The 24,208-nt window shown below is 35.0% G+C and overlaps 2 protein-coding genes and 1 pseudogene across 7 annotated transcripts; all 3 read right to left on the reverse strand.

The window, feature by feature from the left end:
• Positions 1-3,025: 3,025 nt before the first annotated feature.
• Positions 3,026-7,046, reverse strand: LOC110775672 (protein FAR1-RELATED SEQUENCE 5). Of its 3 annotated transcripts, none has more exons than XM_021980285.2 (4): positions 6,872-7,045; positions 5,904-6,289; positions 3,436-3,659; positions 3,026-3,373 (listed from the first exon to the last, which is right to left on the reverse strand). In XM_021980285.2, exons 2-3 carry the CDS (start codon positions 6,231-6,233, stop codon positions 3,456-3,458), a joined length of 534 nt encoding a protein of 177 aa, XP_021835977.1. In that variant the 5' UTR covers positions 6,234-6,289; positions 6,872-7,045; the 3' UTR covers positions 3,026-3,373; positions 3,436-3,455. The 3 variants fall into 3 exon arrangements, with proteins under 3 accessions (XP_021835977.1, XP_021835976.1, XP_056695060.1); XM_021980284.2 differs by having other exon boundaries at positions 5,904-6,328; positions 6,872-7,044; XM_056839082.1 differs by having other exon boundaries at positions 3,026-3,659; positions 5,904-6,328; positions 6,872-7,046.
• A 1,019-nt stretch (positions 7,047-8,065) lies between these two features.
• On the reverse strand, positions 8,066-17,016 carry LOC110775671 (protein FAR1-RELATED SEQUENCE 5). 4 transcript variants are annotated; one of them, XR_008930040.1, is made up of 4 exons: positions 16,846-17,013; positions 14,955-15,490; positions 12,938-13,229; positions 8,403-8,541 (listed from the first exon to the last, which is right to left on the reverse strand). XR_008930040.1 is itself a non-coding variant. In XM_021980282.2 (3 exons), coding segments are annotated over exons 1-3 (732 nt in total). In that variant the 5' UTR covers positions 16,847-17,004; the 3' UTR covers positions 8,066-8,346. The 4 variants fall into 4 exon arrangements, 3 of the variants coding, with proteins under 3 accessions (XP_021835974.1, XP_021835975.2, XP_056695062.1); XM_021980282.2 differs by lacking the exon at positions 12,938-13,229 and having other exon boundaries at positions 8,066-8,541; positions 16,846-17,004; XM_021980283.2 differs by lacking the exons at positions 8,403-8,541; positions 12,938-13,229 and adding an exon at positions 9,631-9,990 and having other exon boundaries at positions 16,846-17,015.
• A 2,770-nt stretch (positions 17,017-19,786) lies between these two features.
• LOC110775669 (F-box protein At3g07870-like) lies at positions 19,787-23,150 on the reverse strand (annotated as a pseudogene).
• Between the last annotated feature and the right edge of the window lie 1,058 nt (positions 23,151-24,208).

A 24,208-nucleotide genomic window follows, 5' to 3' on the forward strand; every position in this document is an offset into this window, starting at 1 on the left:
ATCCACTCCATCATTTCTAATACTATAAACATGCAAAATAATAGGGGAAAATAATAGAGCACTCTACCGTTCTTGTTTTCACAGTAAGAATACAAGAGGACCTCAACACATACTCAATTAGTCAATTGTCATTGTTGCTTTATTTAGGAATGTCATTGTTGCTTCTTATGGTCACTGCTACATGTAATGAAAATAATATTAGACTTTAGTGATACTTTTGAAAAATCTAGAATTAATCCAAGAGATTGTAGCAGTCAATCAATATTCTTACTATTATTATGTAAGATCTTGTTCTTGTATCATACTACCTCCGTTTTAAAAAGATCTTTACAGTTACTATTTGCACGGATTCCAATGCAATATTTAACTACTAATATATCCAATTTCGTATGTGAAAAAATTATAAAAATTTGATATTCTGAAAATACATCCCGAGACCAATCTAACAAGATCTTACATGTAACGTTTTGATGTATATAATGGTGAGAATTTACGGTTAAAGTTTTTATACTTTGGACACATTTTCCAAAGCGTAAAGAACTTTCTGAAACGGAGGAAGTACTACATAGTCCATTACTTTAGTGAATGACTAAGGCAAACCACATGACTATATGCTATTTGTAAGCGCTTCATCACATATAAATATGATAACCTCCGCCCAATACTCAAAAGCCTCTAAACAACCCTTCAGCTTCAAAATCAACCCTCACAATACTCAACAACGACGAGGTGGAGCTTAAATCTTAGAGGGCTTACGTCGGATTTCAGCACAGTGAGATCTTAGTCTCTGCTACAAACGTCGTCGTCTCCGATCGAGCGACCCTCTTTGTGGTAGTCGGTAAAGATGGGGCATACTAAATAGCTTCTGATTTTTCCAATTTGTATTTTGAAATATGCAACTTATCATCAAGTTGATGCATTCAAGCACCAATATGCAAGCTCTATTAATTAGAGGCTAGGGAGAGCTGAGAAGGGTGAGAGAAGAAAAAAGAAGGGGAAGCACATGTAGGAAAAAAAAAATTGTGAAACTTAATGTTGTGTTACTATTTATAAGCAACAGTAACTTGGATTTCCACTTTTAAAGAATAAAAGATATTGGACACGGGGACACATATTGAAGTATTAGACACACATGTTGGACATGACGCATATTTGGCTAACTCTTTGAATGGTATTTCTGGTGCAGCAATACTTGATGGCTAACTCTTTGACGGCTCCCGTACGCGTATTACCATTTGGCTTCTGTTGGGTAAATAAATGCTCTGAAATTTGTCTTTTCTCTTCTTCACTCAGATTTTGTTTCGTAAAAGGACACATTATGCATGCCCAACTTAAAGCAACCAAAACAGAAGATTGAAGAGGCAACTTATGCTTCTCTTTTCTGTTTTGATCGAGGCTAAGTTGTTGGTGAGCTAATCCGTCCAAAACCTCTGTGATGAAATTGTTCTGAGAGGTTTATTTTACACTAATCCTACCCGTCCCCCCATCCCGTTTATATGTTGGTCTTCCTTTTCTCTCTCCTGTTTTTGTGTTTGGTTTTTTTTTCCAGGTTGAAGTAAATTGAAGGAGGGGCAGCATTCAATTGAAGGCTTTTATATCAGCATTTTCAGTTTTAAAATTTTCAGAATTTTAGGAAGTTTTAAATTTTAGTCAATATTTTGGAGGGAAATCAAAATAATTGGTGAATTTATATACTTGCTGTAATTATAGAGGGAAACCAAATATATTGGTGAATTTTATGGAGGAAAACCAGCTGTGTTTTTAGATCAGATCAGAAATAACAGTTGTATTTTGGACTGTTGTGTTGTTTTACTTCTTCCAAGGAAATCCACATTTTTTTATAGTTGATTTCCTTGGAAGAAGTGAAATTCTTCCTTGGATTTATCATTTCCCATATTATAATATATCAGTATCGTGTCCGTATCTGTGTCCGTTTAGGTGCAACCATCATCTGGTCCTCCCTCTTATTATGCTATCAATGTAGGACAACTCGGGCCTATCAGGGACCCAACCCGAGTAGAAGATAATATGAGGCATTACACTTACATACCATTTATGATGGAAGTCTAACTAAAGATCCGCTCTGTAAATCTAGGAGATGTATCCCTCAGGATACACATATGATATGATCAAATAGATCTGCAAATTCATATAACTTGTCTTGAAATCTCATACCTTCAACTCATAAATTTGCAGCATCACTCCAATTCCATCAACGTAACATCTTGGCACTTAATAACCGAGATTGGGAATCCGGATAATCAGCAGATTGATCTGGATCTAATCTCTTTTTCTACATAAAACAAGATAGGCAAAACCGCAAAACAAGTTATTCATTCAATCACTTTTGTCAAAATATTGAGTAACACACAAGTCCTGTTCTGTTATCAAATCTAGAAGTACTAAACATTTGGAGCTCATAACTACAAGTATATTTCTGATGCATATTGAGTTTCAAAAGCGTTTAATATAAATCGCAATGGCTGATATAGTGTTAGTATTACACAAATAACTGAAATGCGTAACAGTAATCAAAACTGCAAGTATATTTCTGATGCACACTGAACAAAAGTTGAAATAGGTTGATATATTGTTATCATGCACAAAATAACTGAAATAACGCAAGAAATCTCTAATATCATGTCAATCTTAATGATTTACAAATAAGCTTCTAAATAAATGTTAAACCTTCAATAAGTTCATCAAGTTTGAAGTACTCACAGCCAACAACAATACACCACCCCAAGCAGCCATAACCCATAATCTTACTTCATGGTCATAGAAACATCAGAACAGCTATTTATGTTGAAATGGCTCACTAAAAAATGTTTAAGATAATCTAAATTTCTTCGTGCGAATCACGCTTTTTATTTTTGAACTAGACAAGCCATTCCGGACTGCTACACATGGTAGAATCAAATATAAAAGAGATCCCATCAAAAGTACAAAACAGATACCCACACGAGTTACTAATAAAGATGTGGCAGAATTCCACAACAGAGAATACAGAGTTGGGTTCCTATCATGGAAGAATTACAAACAAGAGACCATTGAAAGCACAAATGAAATATATCCACAAGAGTTGATGATTTAGATATTGTAGCAGAACTCTACATAAGAGACTAAAGAGTTATGTTACATGTAATTGGGTATTGGAGTTGCTTGTCAGACACTTTCCCACTTTGGCTATTTTATTAATGAAAATTAATAATGAATAGAATAAAATCCATGTTATTTCGTCCAAAATGAAGTGTCAAGTGTCCATACTCATGTCCATGTGTTGAAGATCTGACATGGGGTACTTAGAGTTAATTGGAAAGTCGGAGGAACAAAGCTATAGAGTATTCAAGTATTCAATATCCCGGTGCCACATCTGAAAAGATAAAGAAATAATCAAGTCAAGAAATGAAATGGAATGATAAATGCATAGCTTACCATCTTCAAGACAAATACTGCTATCCCAGTTGCAAGGACTTTGGTTCTTGATTTTCAACTTCTTTAATATTGATAAGAACAGCTTGAACTTTCTTCGTTATCTGGGTATTGTGGTCTTCAACATCTTTCATAAAAGCAATCAATTGTTCTTGATACATGATGCACAAACGTTTTTCATTCCTTAACTCCGTAGTTAGCTCCTGAATCTTCTTATCTTTGTCATCCTGCAAGCATCGTCAGAAATAACACAAGCTACTTCATTTGTTCACTTAAAAAATCAAAGTTTTAATAAGAATAACATCAAGCACAATTGCATGATAGCATTGACCAATACAAACTACCAATGAAATTAACATTTATGGAATACCAGCAATCCCACCACAACGAATTTATTTTAGAAAAATAAATAAAGCAATGTGTGGGTGTGGGTGTGTGCGTTAGAGTTACAGAGAGCAAACAACATGTCTAATTTTTACCAAGCTTCTCAAATAGAACTTTGTTCCACCTTGCCGTACAAGTTTAAATTCAAAGTCATGTGGCAATAGAGAGTGGCATCCACAGGCATATTTCTTCACTTCATTCTTCTTTAAATAATTATAATTTATAAACTTATAATAGGCATTGTAAGTGTAGGTTTTATTGTTAATTAGTTTCCAAACATTACTTAGATTTGTTTTAGGAATTTTCTTTCTTTTTTTCAAGTTACTCTTTAGCTTATAAATTGGACCATAAGGTTTTGTCTTCTCTGATATGTGTCATATATATATGCCTACAACGGCTTCCAGTAATCTATATCCACCCATACCTCAGAGCCTTTTCTTGAAAATGATTGCATTGTTTGAAAAATACTCCTTACTTCTTTAATGTAGAAGTGTTCATGCTATCCAGGTAATAACCTATCAGATGATACAATCTAGAACAATAGGGTATGAGTTTAAGATCTCATTTGACTGAGATTCCAAGGCTGCTAAGTCTGACTACACGTATAAACAGGCATTTCAAACATAAGGATGGCAGAACAAACAAATGGGCCGATATGGCGATCCAGCTAGTAAAAGAAGGGCGTAAACAAAAGTTATAAAAGAATATAGAAATGACAGCAACCAAAAACATTATGGATGAATGCTTATCTATCACTTTTTTAGAAGATACAAGGAGCTAAAGATATCCATATCAATCTTTATTAAAAAGTAGACGATCTCAGAAGACCAAAGTAGCGTCTTTACAGATGACCTTGCTGAGTTGCTGGTCAAAGACATTACATGAGTACATCACCCACAATCTTACATGAAGTAGGCGAGTACAAATTACATGCACCTATGACCTAACACAAAATAGCTTCATTTAGTATATGAGTTTGGCTTCATTTTGGTGCTCAAGGACTTAATCCCTAGGTGGATAAGAAGACAGTTCATGGTGCAAGAGTTAAACAGGAAGCATTCAATTTGCATACTGGCTGTTCTATATCAAGATCTAAGGAAATCATAGATACGTAAAGAGAACCACATAAGATGCTTTCACCAATAATACATCTGTTCATTTCATGAAAACTTCAAAACAATTTATATGGCAAGGAATATATACTCGCCATCCAAAATTTGTTACAATGTCGCAGAATTTAGTAGGCTGGAAAGAAAATGGGAAACCCAAATTAATGTCAAAAGTCAAAACACATGATTAACTCTAGCTCTTGCAATTTGGCCAGTAAATTCTCGTTTACAATTGACCAGAACCATCAGGACAGCAGAACTTAGACCTCATAAGTAGCCGACACTCTATATATTTTAAGCACTGATGCTATCTCACTTATAGAGATTCTCCCCTGTAGGTTTGTGCAATAACCAAAGGGTTAGGGTGATAGAGATAACGACGCTATCAAACATTTGAAGTTCTTTCCTCTCCACATTGTTCCAATAGCAAAAATATGCCCGAACTTTATCTACAATTCAAGTATGAAAGCAGTAGCCTTTTGTGGTTCAACAAAATTAGAGTTATTAGCAATACTTAGAGGCTTATAGCCTTACAATTCCATTCAGGAGTGACAACTTAATACATCATCCCACATGCAAGTTTTGGTAGATAAAAATTGTAACTTTAATACTTAAAAGATCAAAAAATCTATCGGAATATTTGTTTTCTCCACTTGAAGATAAAGGTTGCATAGAAATATTTACTAAATTAACCATGGAAGATAAAACATACATTAATAATTGTCATTTCTGCAAAAGAAGACGTAGTGTAAAATATATATTTTGTAAAGTACATGCCAAATATGAATACGATCAAGTCTCCAAGTGCAACAATGACACAAGTGTATATATAATTTCAGAAACAGCCATCAACAGAACAATAAGAAACAAATGAGCAAGCCAGAAGACAACTACACAACGTCACAACAAATGGTTCTTGATGTAAACAAATTTCACTGAAGTAAACAAGATGTTACCTCATTTGCAAACAAAACTCACCAATTTTGTCCGAGCTTCCCTTGAAGAAATCACCAATTGATGATTGTGATCTTTAACAAATCTCGTGACAACCCATTTCCTCGACTTGTCTAATTTTACAAGAATCATTGCCTTACAGCCCCCACGGGTACTCGCCCTTGGTTTCTTGACCTGACCAAGTTTTCCACGAATGCTTAAACAGTAACCCTCTTTATTACATCCAAAACGACGGGCTAATATCCTACCATCAACCTCGGAGCGACGACATGACATCACCCGCATGACAAACCCTACTTTCCTAGCATAATCATCATAAAATTCTTTGCCTTCCTCTTCAGAATCAAACACCATACCCTCGTACGGCTCTACAATGCCATTTCCTCCACCGACATCCAATGATTCCTTAGCTGAAGTCTCCAATACACCAGTTTCTTCATCAGAATCCACTATGCAGTAATCAGAAAAATAAGAACCAAATAGAATAAACCTGCTCAGCTAGATTTGAATTGCACCCACTATTCCAACAGTACTACTAAACCCATAAACTATTTTCAATACAAGAGCTTCAAACATCATAATATGATCATGATTAAAAAAATGGCTGGCAAAAAAGTGTATTCGTATTTTGTTGGATTAACAAAATGACTAAGGTGCTGAATTAAATATAATCAACAAGATTACTCAAAAACCTAAATATTTCACCCCCTTTTCAGTCATAATACACACAGAAATTCCACAAATTGCATATATTCATGATACCCAGAAATTAGAACATTAAGAATTGACATGATTTGGTTAACTATTCTGATTAGCATTAAAACCCACATAATTAAAAATGGGTATGACATAAAACAGGGAATTTCAAGCTTCATTGCAGAAATTTTTATGATTTAATGTAAAAAGAAGGTAAAATTAAACAAGCTTAACCATATCAACGGGGTAATTAGTAGCATAGTTAATTATTTCTAAGTAAGACTATCATCACTTACTTAATTGCAGTAATAAGAAATCCAAAACTTTCGCCTTCTGACTGTTCTGAGGAGGGATCGACGCACAAAAGAGATACAGAGAAAGAAAGAAAGAGGAAGGTGAAGGACGAAGAGTAGGAGTGTGTTGATTTTTTTTTTTTAAAAATTAAAAAATAGAAAAAGACAGGATAAATATGGCATTGGGTCAGGCTGAAATGTTTGAAGTGTAATCAACGAGAAATACCTTGGTCGTGTCATGTTATATTTGGTAAGAATAAGTCATGACTCATGAGGCAATACAAATTATGAATGAGGAGGAGCGATTCGATCTAGTAACCTATCGTACACAAGCTATCAATTTTAAGCTTTAAGCATTAAGTCCATGGTTATTAAAGTCGCGATTTAAATCATAGAATCTTACGATTTTACGATTCAAATATGTCTTACGATTCGATTTACGATTCTACACGATTCTACACTTTTTTCTCGACTAACGAAAACCTCGTAAATTTGAATCACGTAGAGAAAGTAATTAATAGAAAAATATTGTTAATTATTTCTTACATAACTATTAAACAACTATATATTTCAATTATTAAGTTTTTTCCTATAATATAAGCACTTTAAATGAAATTTGAGAATAAAATCTTGATTATATTTGTTTGTAGAATCTTATGATTCTACGATTCGATTTTACGATTCGGTTCTAACAGTCCCTTCCGATTCAAAATAGAATCACGATTTTGATAACCTTGATTAAGCCAATCCGAAATGCATCATTGGTTAAGTGATTGTATGAAAAAGTTGGTCACTTAAAATGCATCATTGGTTGTGTGTTTGCTGTAAGTGATTGTATGAAACAGTTGGCCACTTAAATCATAATGAGTAAATTAAAACAAAAGGTGCAGCATGGCCAAAAGAAAGTGAAACTAAATTACTTTCTTTTATTTTGTTGATTGTCAACATGTTAGTCAATAGGGCCTTTGCTCATCTTAGAACAAGTAATTGAAATTAAATACTTCGTACAATCTAAAACCAAGTTTTCCTTCTTAAAATACCCCTTTTAAACAGATTATGCTACCCACTCTGTATGCATTACTGATTAAAGCTGAATTTTACTGATCGAAACTGATTCACTGTTGTACTCTGTATTTGTTCTTTCAAATTGATTTTTACTGATAATCCATTCGATCTCAAGCTATACACAAGCGAAACTGGCTGATAAATATACACAGTAATGCATTTTTTCTATATCAAACAAGGGAGCACTGGGAAGCTCAATCTTACAATAATCACCAATAATGATGATTCAGATGTGTTCCAAGCTACCAGTGAGCTGTAAAAATGATTGTTAGCTTAGAATTAACATTGCTGTAATGAAAAAAACTGTGGTCAGTAAAGAAATAAAACTATTACCCTAATCTCACAGAATTATTCTGCACACAAGATTTCAAATTGAATATCACTACAATGTGTAAGTAAAAGAGCACCAAATACTATCTACAGTTATCTTTCTCTCTTGACTCGAACTCTCTAACACTGCCTACGATATCTTTGATCTTCTTAGAAAGACTCTGGTTATGTTCCTCGATGTGCTCAAACACCATTTCGAGATGCCTTTTGTATGTGGCAGCTCGTTTTTTCTCAATAGCTAACTGCTGGGTTAGTTCCCGGATTTTATCATGCTCATTCTGCAAAACAGCACTACAACTGTTAGTCAATGCCAAGTTTCATCACCTTTTTCTTTCTTTTCAGAGTGAGATTATGTGATCCTACCCTTACCTTGTTTGGCAAATGGCTTTTTGCTGGCTTTTTGGTTGGCTTTTGGCTGTTGGCTTTTTAATCTGGTCAAACAGCCAAAAAATATGTTTGGTAACTGGCTTTTTAGCCAAAAATGAAAAGCTAGTAACACTAGCTTTTTGGAGTTGGCTTTTGGCTTTTCACTATCTAAATTACCTTTTTGTCCTTGTTTTTTACTAATTAATTAATGATTAATGATTAATGATTAATGATTAATGATTAATGATTAATGATTAATGATTAATGATTAAAAATTAATTATTAATTATTAATTATTAATAATTTATAATTAATAACTAATAACTAATAACTAAAAGTTAATAATAACGGAGTATTAATTAATGACTAATAACTAAAAGTGAATAATTAATAAATAATTAATTATTAATTAATAATTAATAATTAATTAATGATTAATTAATAATTAATATTAATTTAATTATTATTAATTATTAATTATAATTATCAATCATTGATTATTAATTATTAGTTATTAATTATTACTCCGTAATTAGTAATTGAAATAATAATTTATTAATACTGTTGCATAAAGTAATTTATTTTTAATTTGTATTTTATTTATTCGTAATTACGTTTTACTCCGTACATAATACAAAGTATGTATTGAAAAATGAATAAAAGACATTAAATGTCCTTAAATGTCATTTTACATAGCTACAGCCAACCGCCAACAACTGATTTTACCAAACATATTTGTAACCAATCCATAGTCAAACAGCCAACAAAAACAGCCAACTTGAACAGCCAGTCAAACCAGCCAAGTAAAACAGCCGACAGCCAACAGCCAACAGCCAATTGCCAAAACAGGGCCTAAATCATTAAGACATTACTAGATATCGGAGAACCAAACATGAATCAGAATTGAACTATAAGATCCTTTTTATGATGTTTCAACTCAATTAGCACCGAACAAAGGCAAGCAAAGAAAAAGGATCGGCTTGTCAAAGACGCAAATAGTATATGCGAAGATCAATGTTTTATCCAATAACAAAGATACTCTCATGAGGCCTCATAGAGAACGTATATACATATAATACTAAACCCAACAAAAAGGTTATCAAAACAGAAAAACAACTGTCTGCTAGAGAAGATGTAGCAAGCAAGGGCCCAACAGGGGAACCTTTTGAAACTTTGAACAAAATGAAAAACAAAGGACAACAATTCCCAAATTTCATTGAATTTATTCCTACCAAGCGATGCCTTGAGAAACCCTCAGTTTTAGAACTCTCCAAAGATTTCATTCCAACTTAGCAGAACAAAATGGATAGGATGTTCCATTTATTTTTTTTGTCCCCTATAAGCCTGTCATCTGCAGGTTCCTAATTTTTCGTTGAAATCAAAATTAAAAAGTAGTATTAACTGAGGGTAAATAAAGTAAAGGCAGAAAGAAGTCCAACAAATCCATATGTGAGGACATAAGTGCAAAAAGTACCAGGAGTACCAATTACCAAGCAGTCAAGTACATTAAACCTCATGAATGAGTGAAAAGTGAATGCCTTAGAACTAATATGTTCTAAAGAAATGCCTGATAGTTAAAAAAATTGGAAACAAATTTAAGGTCTAAACGAGATTAACTCCAAGAAACTATTAACATTATGTTTGGTAAAAGGAAATGGAGAGGAAGGAAAGGGAAGCGAACAAGTCCTTTGTTTGTATAACGGGTTCTCAGAAGGAAGGGGAGAGAGAGGGTCTACTTTCTCTCCTCTAATGAATTGCAGAGATTTGGAAGGAAAATAGAGCTCACCTTCCCCCTACCTTTCCTCCTCTTTTCCTCCCCTTCCTTCCCTATATCTTACTACCCAAACAAAGTTTAAGTCTTGACAAGAACCACCCGGACTAAAACATGTCAAACAAATCAATTGGGTCTGTTATGAGTTGGTGAGTCAAATTTTTTGGGTTCCATTCCAGTTTTACACTATTATTTTGACACTTTTCAAAATTTAATGTTAGTTTATTCTCAATAATCAATAAGGTTAGGTTCTTGAAGTGGGTGTCTTTTTATGCTTTTTCAAAAAGGTCGACTCCAATTTGAGTTAGTCAAACTCAAAATTCGGTTCCAAATCCCATTACTTAATTAACTAATAGAGAGCTTTTGACATTTCAAGTTACATTTTTCCAGTTACCTTTGGTTGAGAATTCTCAGTTAAGTTTTGGGATGGGTAAATTTTTGACAAGTAATCACTAATTTTAAGCCCAAACTCAATATCATCTGTGTAGAGGAACAGACCAAACCAGTAGAAGTATTCTAACCAAACCATTCCATTCCACTCTTTCCTCCAACTCAAAGCCCTTAGCATTCCCAAGAAAAAACCAGCCAAAAAGTCTAAAAACCAGAAAAACTGAGCTTTATTAAATTTTCTACCTCCATCTTTATTGCCAGATTAATGTTGCTCTTCCTGCCGGGATTTACAAAATCCGGCAAAATAGGAATAACTCTCTTTGCAATGGTAGTGTAGTAGTGTTGAATGTATAGGCTTAGTTGTAAATAAGATTCAAAGCATTGTAAAAAATAGAGTCATACATGTAAATAAAAAAACTGTTAGTATTTAGTAGCATAGATCAAAGTTTGTTTAATTCTTTGTAAGGAGGGGGTTGTTCTAGGCCTTGTTGAGGCCTAGCTTTGTTTGTACTTTGAGAGTTGTGGGGGGTCCGTCCTTCCTAGAAGGTCTGCCTACACTTCCTTAGAACTTAGGTTGTAACCGTTTTTTGGCATCAGTATATTTTTCTTACTTGAAAAAAAAATCACATGGCTGTTGAGGTCACCATCTCAGTTGAAGAGAGTCAAGAGACACAAAGACGAGATATTTGGGTGCTTTTTTAATAAAGAAGGCTAAGATGGTCAATAAAGCTGATCAGAAAGTAGTGAAAAAACCCCGAAATGTGGAAGATAAATCTAAACCCAATCCGGAAGACAAGAGGTTTTCTTACAGGGAGGAGAGTAACCACCTCCTGACATCAAGGACATATGGTTTCGGAATCCCATCCCAAGGAATACCCTCCTTCAATCAGAGGAAAGGAAATATGAGAAAGATCCTCTATAGAAAGAAAAGAACTGAGTATGGATATAATGCTAGATCGGAAAGATTTCAATTGTCCAAACTGGAAACAGAAAAGGGTATTGATTATCGAACCGATTCGTCTTTCTGTAAACAGCGATTAACAATTTCTTCTGTGATCAAACCATAGGTATTTCATTGGTTCATAAGAGTAGCTAAAATGTTTTCTTGTTGAAGTTTATGGAGTTATGGACGCTAGAGGTCTGACGGCTGGAATCCTACCTCCCAAGGCCATATGTGGACGTATCCTGGAAATAAAACATATCAATCCATGGTTTCCTGGAAAGACTTCTTTTTCTTGGTCGGTACACAGAACCAGCTAATTATAAGTCTTTGGCACTCATCTCAGTCTCAAAGGCGGGTGCTAGTCATACTCTTATGGAAAACAGTTTTCCTATATTTTGAATTTTACATTGTTTGGTTTGCAAAGGATGGTAAAGTTGCTCTCCCAATGATGGAAAACCATTTTCCCTTAAAAATGAAGGGAAAACTGTTTTCTTTTCTTTTCCTTATCTCTCTTGTACACTCCTCTCACTACCTGCTTACTTCCCCTCTCATTTCATCATTATTCTTAAATGGAACCAAACAACGAAAAACTAATTGTGGAATTGTGTTTTCCATTGTAAATTGTTTTCCATGAAAATCATTTTACACTGAGAATGTTTTACACCCAAGCAAACGGAGCTTTATGAAAGAGACAATTTGGAAACAGCTAGCATCTCAGCGCCGTCTCCGTATTATTAATCGTGTAAACTTTCATACTTTTCAGTTTTTACCCTTGAACAGTCCAAGCTCCCGGAGATCCCAGCTAAGATGGATAAACACTAATGGCAGCGGTAGTGATGGTCAGTTGCTTCATACAAAATAATAAACAAAAAAAAAAATATATCCCCCCTGCCCCCTGAAATATGAAAAAGAAGAAATGATGATGGAGAATGTCACGAAGGTTTAAGGTCACGTAACAAGCAAGTATTACGGAGGCCACCACAAGAAATAGTACGGAGTAACATTTAAATCCAAATCAAGAATAGCCAATACAACTTCAGTCGAACATGTCTGATGTCTATTTACTAGATAAAAAGTCGTAAAAACCAAATAAGGACGGAAAGAGAAGAAAACACAGAGATGCTACAACCACACTATAAAAGACTTCCAAAAATTATGTTTCCTAACTGACAATTCAAAAAAATGAGAGAAGTCGAGCAAACACCTTGTTCGTCTCCTTTACTAGAAACCAACTTTATAGCTTCAGCCTGCCACAATTCTGATATCCCAAGTAATAAGCCAGAGGGCCTATAACAGGTAAATAAGCTGAAATCCATACAAAAGAGTTGACACCTCTGTGCATCTTAAGTTTTCTTTTTCGCACAATAAATAAAGTTCTACATCCTATGTATAATACCATCGATTTTGAAACTTAGTAAGCAAACTTAGGAAATTCACCGAAAGCAACAGCCCATTTGTCATTTGGCACCCTCAGCTCCAGGTTTGCAAGTAGAAACCTACGGACAATGGTAGATGGGAAGATAATCAGACACACTTAATCACAAAAGCATGGTATCTGCTGAATGAACAAAGAATCTGTCTCCTATTGTCATCTACAAAGATCCTCTTCTTCATTAGCATCTATCTTGACCTACATGCTCTTGCAAACCCATTTTCTTCATGTCTTTTTTAACTCCCACCATCCAAGTCATCTTAAGCCCAGCTTGGCTTCTTTTAAAATCTCCACTATCCCAACCCTCCAGCCTGGGAGGAATTTATTGGGCCCAAACAATTCTCCAAACTGTCATCATGCACCAAAGTACAATTAGAAGCTCCATCTATCTGCTGATTTGACAGTGAGCTTTCTAACAATAAATACTCCAACTTAAATGACCCAGAGAATAGGAAAGTGGTAATAAAATGGGATACATCATAGTAAATCTCCATACCAAGCTGATTCAATTACCCTCCAACACGTGGATGTCAACTAGTTTAGCTGGTTAAAGTCATGAGGGGTATCCACGACCTACGATCGAATCCCGTCTCCATCATTTTCTCTTTGTGGCTCTATCTACACCCATAAAAAATGAAAAAACAATTGCCCTCCGACACCAATTATTTTCCAGCATGAAAATCATCTTATAAGTTTCTCAAAACAAGAATCCAATCTCAGATGCTAAATGTTTTTCACCATGCTGCAAGCAATTCTACCAAATAAGAGCAGAACAACTACTCCATCCAGCTAGATTACCAACATCACCATTATAACTAGCTCAATTTCTAAACTTTTCTAAGTGTCGGAAGAAATAGAAATAAAAAAATAAAAATAAAGCCATCTTGATAACAACCAGCCCAAGGTGAAGGTGATCAGGCAACAAACACCCTCCACCCCCACACCCACCCAAAGAAAAAAGCTTCACTCAAAACTGAGCTAAAAACCAATTCATTGTCATCATAACATAATACAAAGAACTTGGTTTAAGTCTCTAACATTTAAAACCCTTTTAAAAGGTGCCAGCCCAAATAATTTATTACAACACAACAAAATAAGTAGTAGAATAGTTGGGGTGAGGCCAAAGCATCTGAAACTCCACAAAGGAATGCTCCATATAAGGTGGTGGTTATGGTGTTCACGTGTTCTAATTGTAAGAAATATAACGGCAATTCATCCTGGCACTGTACCTAAAACAGGACTACTAAGAAGAGCAGAGAGCCATATTCTGAATCAGTCGAATTACATCCTCCATCGTTGATCCATGGATCAACAGAGAAGACTTAGATAAGATCCATTAATTTGAAAAAGTTAACAGGTAAAAGAAACTCTTACGGAGACCATCGGATTCATCATTCTATAACCTTAACAACTAAAACCCTTATTGGAAATGTCAAATACTTAACCTATAAATTACATAGTTGTGAAGGAGAAGAGATGGTCTCTCATGATGACCCTAAACTCAAAAGCATCCTTCCTAAAAAAAACAGATAAATATTTGTAGAGGAAAAAATAACTATTTTCATGATCATATTAATCACTGCCAAAAGGTTCGAACAGATAATTCTACTATTGCTACTTACAGATTATGATAGGCAACATATACCCATTCCAGATTGCCCCATTGTATAGTTTGTTACTTTGTTACATGAATAACATTCACTCAGTGTGTTTATAGATGATAACTACCAGAGTAAGCCAATTTAAATACTACAAATTTAAAAGATGAGGTCAGAAGCAGAGAACTTACCGGATACTGCTCAAAGATAAGATCTTTTCGGCCCTTTCCCGGCGTTAAAGGATGTGTGTGTTCTTTTACACACTTTGTAATTACCCATATACCAGAATTCATTTTCCTTACCAAAATCATTGCCCTACATCCAACCCTAGTTTCAGCCCTTTGCCTCACGACTTTCTCACGTTTGTCAGGCAGTCTGTAACCCTCTTTATTACAGACCAAGGCTCTACCAATAGCAGAACCATCACGCCTTGACCGAGATAACTTGCTAACTCGTATTACGAACCCCAACTGTGTAGCATACGTGTTGTAAAATGCATGTGCAGCTGCTTCTGACTCAAACTCTTGCCCTACAAAAGGCTCATTTAATGGTTCCTCAACTGGGACAACTTCCTTTTCAGATAATTCTTCATTCATTTTATCATCCTGGCTTTGTCCCCCCTCAACAGAACTTCCTCCCATATCATTTTCATCGCCGACCCTCCCCTCTGTATCTGCAGAACTTCCCACCACTTCACCATCAACATCACCATCAACCTCATAATCCACTGCATCACAATCAGATCTCTAAATTAATACATAAAAAATGAAGATGACACATAATCCCATAACTGCAGGAGCGGCATTTATGTAACGCACGAGTAGTAAGTCTTCAAATCAAATTCTCCGTAGAAACCAAACAAATATAGTAAGAGGTTGGGGGTTTTCTATAATGTGTACTCCCTCCATTCAGATATAATTTTCACATTGTCCTAATCCTTAATAAAATCAAGGATAAATCATGATTTCACTAACTGATCCTTTACAGTGGTTGAACCCTTTTACATTTCCAATCACTCAATTTCAGTAACATCCTAAAAAGTCTTGTCTAACAATAAACCACTATAGGTTTAGGCCCTGTTCGGCAAAATTAGCGGTAGCGGGTAGCGGTTAGCGGTTGAGTAGCGGGTAGCGGTTAAAGTAGCGAGTAGCGGTGAATAGTAGCGGGTAACGGTTAGCTGTCAAAGTAGCGGTATAATATGAGTGTTCGGTAAAAGTAACGGTTGATATTATAAAAATAAAAATAAAAGCAAGAATATTATTTAAAACTTTATTATAAATTTGTCAAACGCTACCCGCTACCTTAAACGCTACTAATTTTAACGTTTGACAAAAGCTACCCAACCGCTACCTCAACCGCTAACCGCTACCTAAATCGCTACTTTACCAAACACTTACAAATTTTACAAGTAGCATCTTGACTAGGTCAAAACGCTACCCGCTACCTCAAACGCTACCGCCGAACACGCCCTTAGAGGGGCATATGAAAAAAATTCAAGATATCAAAATTCATATAACTGACAATTATTTCCAGATGGAAAGAGTACTCGGTCATGATTAGTACAAATAGCACCAAAGTTTTTAGAATCAAATTATAATTTCTGTAGTAAAAGTACTCCATCATGATTATTCTAGCATCTCCAACATAGTACACAATAAGAAACAAGCCCTCAATCACAATCCACACCTGCAACTCCTCCCAACACAAATACTAGACCATCTCCCAATAATGAAGACAGATTATTAGCTCCACCAGTCCACATAATTTTCATACACAAACAACTTCTTGTTTATGTACAAATATAATTCTCACAAATTAAAAATATTAATTCCACTCATAATCAACACAGCTTCAAACCCATTAACTTCTCACAACAGAACTTACAGAAGATAATTGATCAAACAAAGAAATGTACAAATCCCACAATAATTAAATAGAACATGGACCAAAATTACCCCAAAAGATTGAATGTTTCGTACTTTGAGCAATAGATTAAAAGAAATCAAAGAAAGATAATTGAGAAATTAACCCTAAAATTAAAATAAAATCCCAGAAATTTTGCGGAAAAAATGAATTACTTACTTATTCTTCCGAAAAGGAGATGGTAAAGTGCGTGAGTCAACGAATTCAATCAAATTAATTTTTAAGGGATTTTTGTGAATTCAAAAACTGTTGGGTTTTGAAGGGTGGGACGTTGGATGAATGAATGAAGTGGAGAGAGAAAGGAGGATGTTTGGCCAGGAAGAACACGTGACAGGTCACGTGAGAATAGGTGCAACCGTGCAGTAGCCAGTAGGGAAAAAAGAAGAAAAGAAAAAATAAGCAAGTGTGAAAGCCATTAAGATTTTGACATGTGGAAGACAATACTGACCTGTTTGGTGTTTTTGTGGGAAGTACGGATTAGTGAACTGTTTAAACTGGATCCAAGTTCTAACAGTAGTGTGATTTGTGAATTTGTGATAGTGTCATAAAGATTAGTTTTTTTATAAACAAATTAATTCATTGATAAACAGTCATACGACATCTACATAAAGACTTAAATCTAACAAATACATAACAATCGAATCAAATAAAAACTTTCTTTCACCATAGCTACGATCGTAGTATATCAAACATTCTGTATACCCTCTTTTATATCGCTGTGATTTACAGCCTTCATTGACGAAGGGTCTATAGATCTGTTGTAGCCGTGACAAATATGATTTCCGTCTGATTCGTCTGATTGTAGTCGAAAGATTGACATCCTGTTTGATCCCGCATAAATCTTTACCAAAGAAACAACCTGAACTAACTATACACACAAACTAAAAACAAACCCACCATAGGGGTACTTACTACACCGAAACAATCAAACCCACCATAGGGGTACTTACCACACTGAAACTATGTAGTTTTATTGAGATATAACGCAAAAACACAACTAGAGAAGGGGCGAAAAAAACCAAATTTCCGAAAAAAATCGGCTATTTCCGCCCTATAAAATCCTAATTTTTGTAAACCCTAAAAAGAGAGAGAAAGGAGGGAGAGAGGGGGTGTCATAAGGATTAGTTGTTTTCCCTTTATTTCAGAAATTTGATAGGAGTACTAGAGTGTTCCGAAATGTTCATACGATCTAGGCCTCTCGGGTGTTCCGAAATGTTTCGATCGGAAAAATGTGATCCGAATCCGATCCGGAATTTTATATCTAATAGCCAAAAATCCGAATCCGACTGGAATTTAAAAAAAACAAAAAACTATTCACATTTTACAATTAAAAATTTCAAATGTCCAATCTAAATACCCCAAACCATAAAATCGAAATCGGATAGAATATCCAATATTTTAAATCGGATCATCGGAAATTTTTCCGTTTTTTTTTAAATTTTGAAATATTTCGAATATCCTAAATAGAAAAAAAAAAAAAAAAAAAGTCCCAAAGTTTAATCCAATTCTGATCCGAATCAGATATTTTTACACATTCCAACAACCATTTGGATCAACTTTCTCATTAATGTAAATCAAAGGTCAAACTTTATCGGAGTTTTGGGCTCCGTTTGGTAGGGCGTAAAACATTTTCTTGAAAAACGATTTTCCTCTATTTTCAATTTTACGTTGTTTGGTTTGCAAAGGAGTGTAAAACCACTTTTCCTAGGAGTAAAATTGTTCTCCCAATGATGGAAAACCATTTTCCCTTCAAAATGAAGGGAAAACTGTTTTCCTTCTTTTTGCCTTACCTCTCTTGTATACTCTTCTCACTACTTGCTTACTTTCCCTTTCATTTTCCTCTTTTTACTTCATTTTTCTTACATGGAACCAAACAACGGAAAACTAATTTTGAAATTGTGTTTTCCGTTGTAACTTGTTTTCCATGAAATTCATTTTACACTGAAAATGTTTTACACCCAACCAAACGGAGCCTTAATATCTCACTCTAATTTTTGTACGTAAGGAATACTCGGTATATTAGTGTAAAAACAAGGTCAAAGTTTAGTTATATTATGAGTTCAGACCGCAATTTGGATTATACACCTGGGTGTACAGTGCTCATTGTGCACCATGTTGAATATTTATTGAAAATCTAATAAACATTGAGAACGATTTCAATGTACATGTACTAGTGAAATATTTAAACTATATGTTCTATGCATTTGAACTATATGTTCATTGACTATATGTTCTTTGGGTATGATCAATATGTTTTTCATATTTGAACTATATGTTCTTTGTAAAACAGGGTGCACAGTGAGCATTGTGTACCCGAGTGTATAAACCATATTTTGAGTTTAGACAATGTTGGGGCAAAACTAAACTTTAGATTAGATACGGTAGTTCAATTGAACAAGTTTGAAATGGAAGAAAGTAAAGGTAAGAATATTTTTGTATAATGGAGTGGAGTCCCAAATTTTTATTTAATTTAATTTTTCACTTTTCTTTTTATGTTCATCTTAAAGGCCCTTGTGATAAGTTTCACACAAATTGCCATTTCACTTGCTTTAATTGCTTCATCCTAATTGTGACTTATTGTTAATTGTTCACTCAAGTTTCAAAAAGGAAAAATGTACTCCAGTATATTGATACAGTGAACTAATCACTAATCCATAACTGATTTTTTGCATAAAGTTTAAACATTTCAATTATCAGCATTAAGATTTCCACTTTGTATTAATACTACTCCCTCCGTTTCTTTTTGTTTGTTAAGTTTGGACTTTTGCACGTTTATTAACGTATAATAAAGATTCTTTTTCTTTTTTATTAAAAAAATAAACCCAAGTAAAATCTTAATCCACTAATAATTATAACAAACAATAAGATTGTTTTATTTATCAAAATGAACCAATAATGGAAAAGCACAAAGATTGCTAACTTAACATACTTGGGAAATTGCAAAGATATTTAATGAGTTGAAAAAATTGGACCAATTAAAATTAAAAGTTGGCACAAAAAATGATAGTATAATAAGTTTATAAAAGGAAATATTATCCCACGTAACAAATATTGTTAAACACCCTAAAAAGAATACGTAACAAACAAAAAGAAACGGAGGGAGTAGATAATTGAAGTTAAATCTATTTGTTATTTCAAGTTTTGACTCAATCATGACTACACATAAAAGCTTGAATCAAGCATAAAACAGCAAATGGAAAGGGAGAATTCGAAAAGAAAACCAATGTGGTTAGGTAGTAAATTACTAGCACTAGACCACAAAACAATCAGACTATAGTGAGATGAACTGATAAATTATGTGTTCCTTATTTCATTTGCAACTTCATTCTGGTATTGACGGGCTTCCTGATAGATCTCTGTGCAATATTAGCTTGTTGATGATGCTTTACAGTTTCCAGTCAAGGATATACGCTCTTCACAGCAGGCTCAAAGTTATGAGTACCATGTATGCATTATTGCAGATGTGTTTGCTGGTTGAGGATGCCAAAGCTCAAGGATACATGTATGATCTGTACAGCATCCCCAAACTAATTAAACTGATCTTCCAGTCAAAAAACTGATCAGTGAGCAGTTGAGCACAGATCAAGAGTAGGCTTCGTGATGATGGATGACATGTATGCTCTTCTCTACGACAAGCTCAATTCAATTACTAATCAATGGTCAATAACTTTTGATCAGAGTATAATGTACAAGAACTTAGAAAGGGAAATGATGCAGGTGGACTGCATTTCTTGGTCCGTGAAGTTGAATGTAGTACAACTGATCATTAATTGTCCTTCAGCTTCAGTTCCATTCTTCCAATGATTTAAACCAATTTCAGAACTTGGAAAATTCCATTCTGATAGACTATAAAACTAGTCTTGGGACTTCAACCATCAGCTTAAGCTTTTGGTTGAGTTGGTCCTTTGACATGGTATCAAAGCCAGTATGACGCAAAGGTCACGGGTTTAAATCTCATCCACCCCTCCTTTCAAAGTGGAATATTTCGCTCTGGGTATGAGGAGGCCTATGCTGGGTCCACACTTCAAGCCTAAAGGGCTTTCATGTGAGGGGGCGTGATAAAACTAATCTTGGGACTTCAACCATAGCTTTTGGTTGAGTTGGTCCTTTGACACATTCTTCTTCAGAATTTAGAAAATTTGGCTTCGCATGCCACCACTTTGTAAGAGGAAACCCCAGGAACTTGCACTCTTTTACACAATCCAGATTCAATATCACATGCTCCAAGACGGATGCCATTTCTATAAGAAACCAATATATCCCCAGAACCCATTTGTAATAGAGGCATACGATGAGAATCAACCTCAAACACAAATTGCTTCACCCAAGAATCTTTCACCCCGTATTCCTTCATAATCCAAATTTCAAATTGACCACAGTTTTCAGACATAGAACTGAAACAAAGGCAGGAATCATAAACACTGACTTCAGTGTAACGCTCTCTCTTCATTAGTTCATTTCATCTGGTAATGTAACAGGCGAAAACTGTTCATTTCCAAAATGGAATGACCATAAACAGTTATCCCTATAAGAGTACCTATGAAGTGAGCCTTGAAGAAAAACACCACTCTTCCTCAGCTGAAATAATGGAGCATCACCAACAGTTCTCCATTCATTTGTGCCGAGTGTCTGTATTTCGGCTATACACTTATAACCCTCCATAGTTTTGAGAATTCTCAGAACTTTGAATTTGTGTGATACAGGGCATTGACCCAACCCATAAACCTCAACAGAACAAGACGGTTCACGAAGTTGCTCAACAATCACCTGTTGGCTAGTTAAAAGATTACATATAATATAAGGACTCCACTGCTCCCAAGATTTCAAACAGATTAGTCCATTGCATTCATTAACCACATACAATTCATCATGTGGAGTATGCAATTTGGATTTGAACTTAATCAAAGAATTAACACCAACACTAAGATTGCCCACCTCATCAATTTTGGAGGACTTGTCTAGATCAACTAACAGAAAGTTTTTCCTCTTGTTATTCAACTTACCATAAAGCAAAATAGAGAAATACGAGCAATGATTAGCGCGACAATCAGTAAACTCAAGACTGATGATGATCTGATACCAATCTTTGCAAACAAGCTTACAGTTCAAACACGACTTAGTTGGGAGTCTTGAAAAAATATCACAAATGATCGAAGATGGGATTCCCTCGAAAGGGGATCGACTCAAATTCAATTCCTCTTCATTTATCATAGCGCGACAGTTAAAACTCCAACGAATTCAACAGCCTATTTCTCTATGAATACAAAATTTTGAAATAATAATTGAAGTAAAGAGAATAAGAAAACAAACAAAGGGTTATTCAGTGAACCTGCAATCGTTTGAATCCATCAAGCTATGCCGAGATCGGAAATCCTTCCAAGTTTACAATGCTATACAATTAAATTACAACTTTGAACCTGTTAAATAAAACAGATTAGAAATGTCAATGATTTAGAAAAGTTCAAAGTAATGAAAGAGTCTGAGTACTAAAAAAAACATTCTCAAGCTCATTGGACATTTTATCAAACGCATTGTGTGCATCAACAAATTCAATTATGGGTAGTACAGAATTAATCAACAAGAAAATTGCAGAATAGGATGAATTCGCAGCTTACCATTGCAACTAGCAGATTAAAAGAATGATATTTCTCCGGAGAGTAGACTGATCTTTTCGGTATTTTAAATTTGGAGCTTGCTAACTTTTCATTCTTTTTTCTTTTTCTTTTTATTTGGGTGGGTGGTGAGTAAAGATGGCCGTGTGTCGGAGCGGAGCGGGTTGGGTCGTGGGCTTAACGGGCTGGGCCCAAGCTATGTCCACTCGGCTGCAAAGTTCAGGGCCCAGGCCCACTAGCTTTCGTGTCGGATCGGGCTGTCGTGCCTAAGTCTAATTTTATTAAATATAGCGTGTATTGGGTCGAATCGTGCCGTGTCTTGTCGTGTTTTTTCCCAAAAAGTTGGCCCACGACCCACGATTTCGTGCTCGTGTCGGCCCGTATTTTTTTTGTGACCGGGCTTTTTCGTGTCAGGTCGGGCCGGCCCACAACCATCTTTAACAGTGAGTTGGAATTTCTGAAAGATAGTTGATACAACAAAAATTAAGATAGTTTTCTTAAAACTGTGCTGAGTATTTCATAAAGACAGTTACTCCATTTGTTTAAGTTACAACCCGACTTTTGCTATATTCGCATACTTTAGATTCTTACTCGCAACGGAATATTTTCATCATTATGGCCTTATGGGAATCCAAAAGTACCTGAAACATGTTTACTTCATCGATTAAATGATTCGAAATTTCGTCCGTGTGATGTACTCCGTATAACATGTAAAGTTCAAGTCTTACTACCTTAGATAACCATTCATCATAAACTTTTTTTTTTTACCCGAATTAGTAGTAGGTACACCCAGTTACATATAACTCTATTACATTACGACCCAATAAAAATAGTCATAACATAACTAGTCGCTCTGGAGTCTGGATTTCCTTACCACAGGAGGTTGCTCTGAGTTCTGGGAGCTCCAATCCTGTAAACTTCCAAGATTACAAAACGTTATTGCACGATTATATATCCATCTGCAACTTGTGAAGTTCAGGATGATTCTCGGTGTCCATCGTATAACATGTAAAGTCCATCTGCAACTGTGATATATGTATGTATGCTAGTTTGTGCATCTCAGTACAGTAACTTTATTAACCTGTTAGAAACTGATGAAGGATCGAGTAACGAGTACAAGTAAAGGGATGTTTCAGGATGATTGCTGAATAATGTTAATGTAGATGGAAAGAACTTTTATGCATTAGAATTCAACAACAGTTCCCTGAGCTTCACTTCTGATGGGAAAAGTTGACATACAATGGCATCAGAATGAAATAAGAAACCCCCAAGAACCTGTACTCTTTTAGATATTTCAGAATCAATATCACACACTCTGAATCATAGCAGATAAAAGAAACCAGTGTTTCAAAAGTAGGCAAACACGGCACATTAATTCGGTTCAGAAGATAAATTTCTTTAATCATTAAGATCGCGTTTCATCATAAGCCAAATTTCAAAGTGATCTTTGTTTTCAGACATAGAACTGCAACAAAGGCGAGAATAATAAAATATTAAAAAAAAGCACCCACTTCTTTGTAGGGGTGGCTCTCAGTTCATGATATCAGCAGAGAAAGGGACAAGCCAAACTGTTCATTTCCTAAATGGAATAACCAAATATGTTTTTACTTACTTCGTACAAGTTAAAAGAGTATCTATGAAGCGAGCAAAGCAGAAAGGCCCTTGCACTCCGCCTTGGCTCAAAATACTAATGGATTGCTTGCTGCCGAGTGTCTTTATCTAAGGCACGGACTTACAGCTCTCAAGTCTAGAAGATTTTGGTACAAAACAGAACAGAAACCAGACCCATAAACCATAAAGGAACAAGATGGCTCACAAAGTTGCTCAATAGAGTTACCTGTTGAAGACTGACTAGAAGATTACATACTTCATACTGTAATGTAAGGACTCCACTGCAGGCTCTAGCCTCT

The sequence above is a fragment of the Spinacia oleracea genome, chromosome 3, assembly GCF_020520425.1.
Source record: "Spinacia oleracea cultivar Varoflay chromosome 3, BTI_SOV_V1, whole genome shotgun sequence".
NCBI lineage: Eukaryota > Viridiplantae > Streptophyta > Magnoliopsida > Caryophyllales > Amaranthaceae > Spinacia > Spinacia oleracea.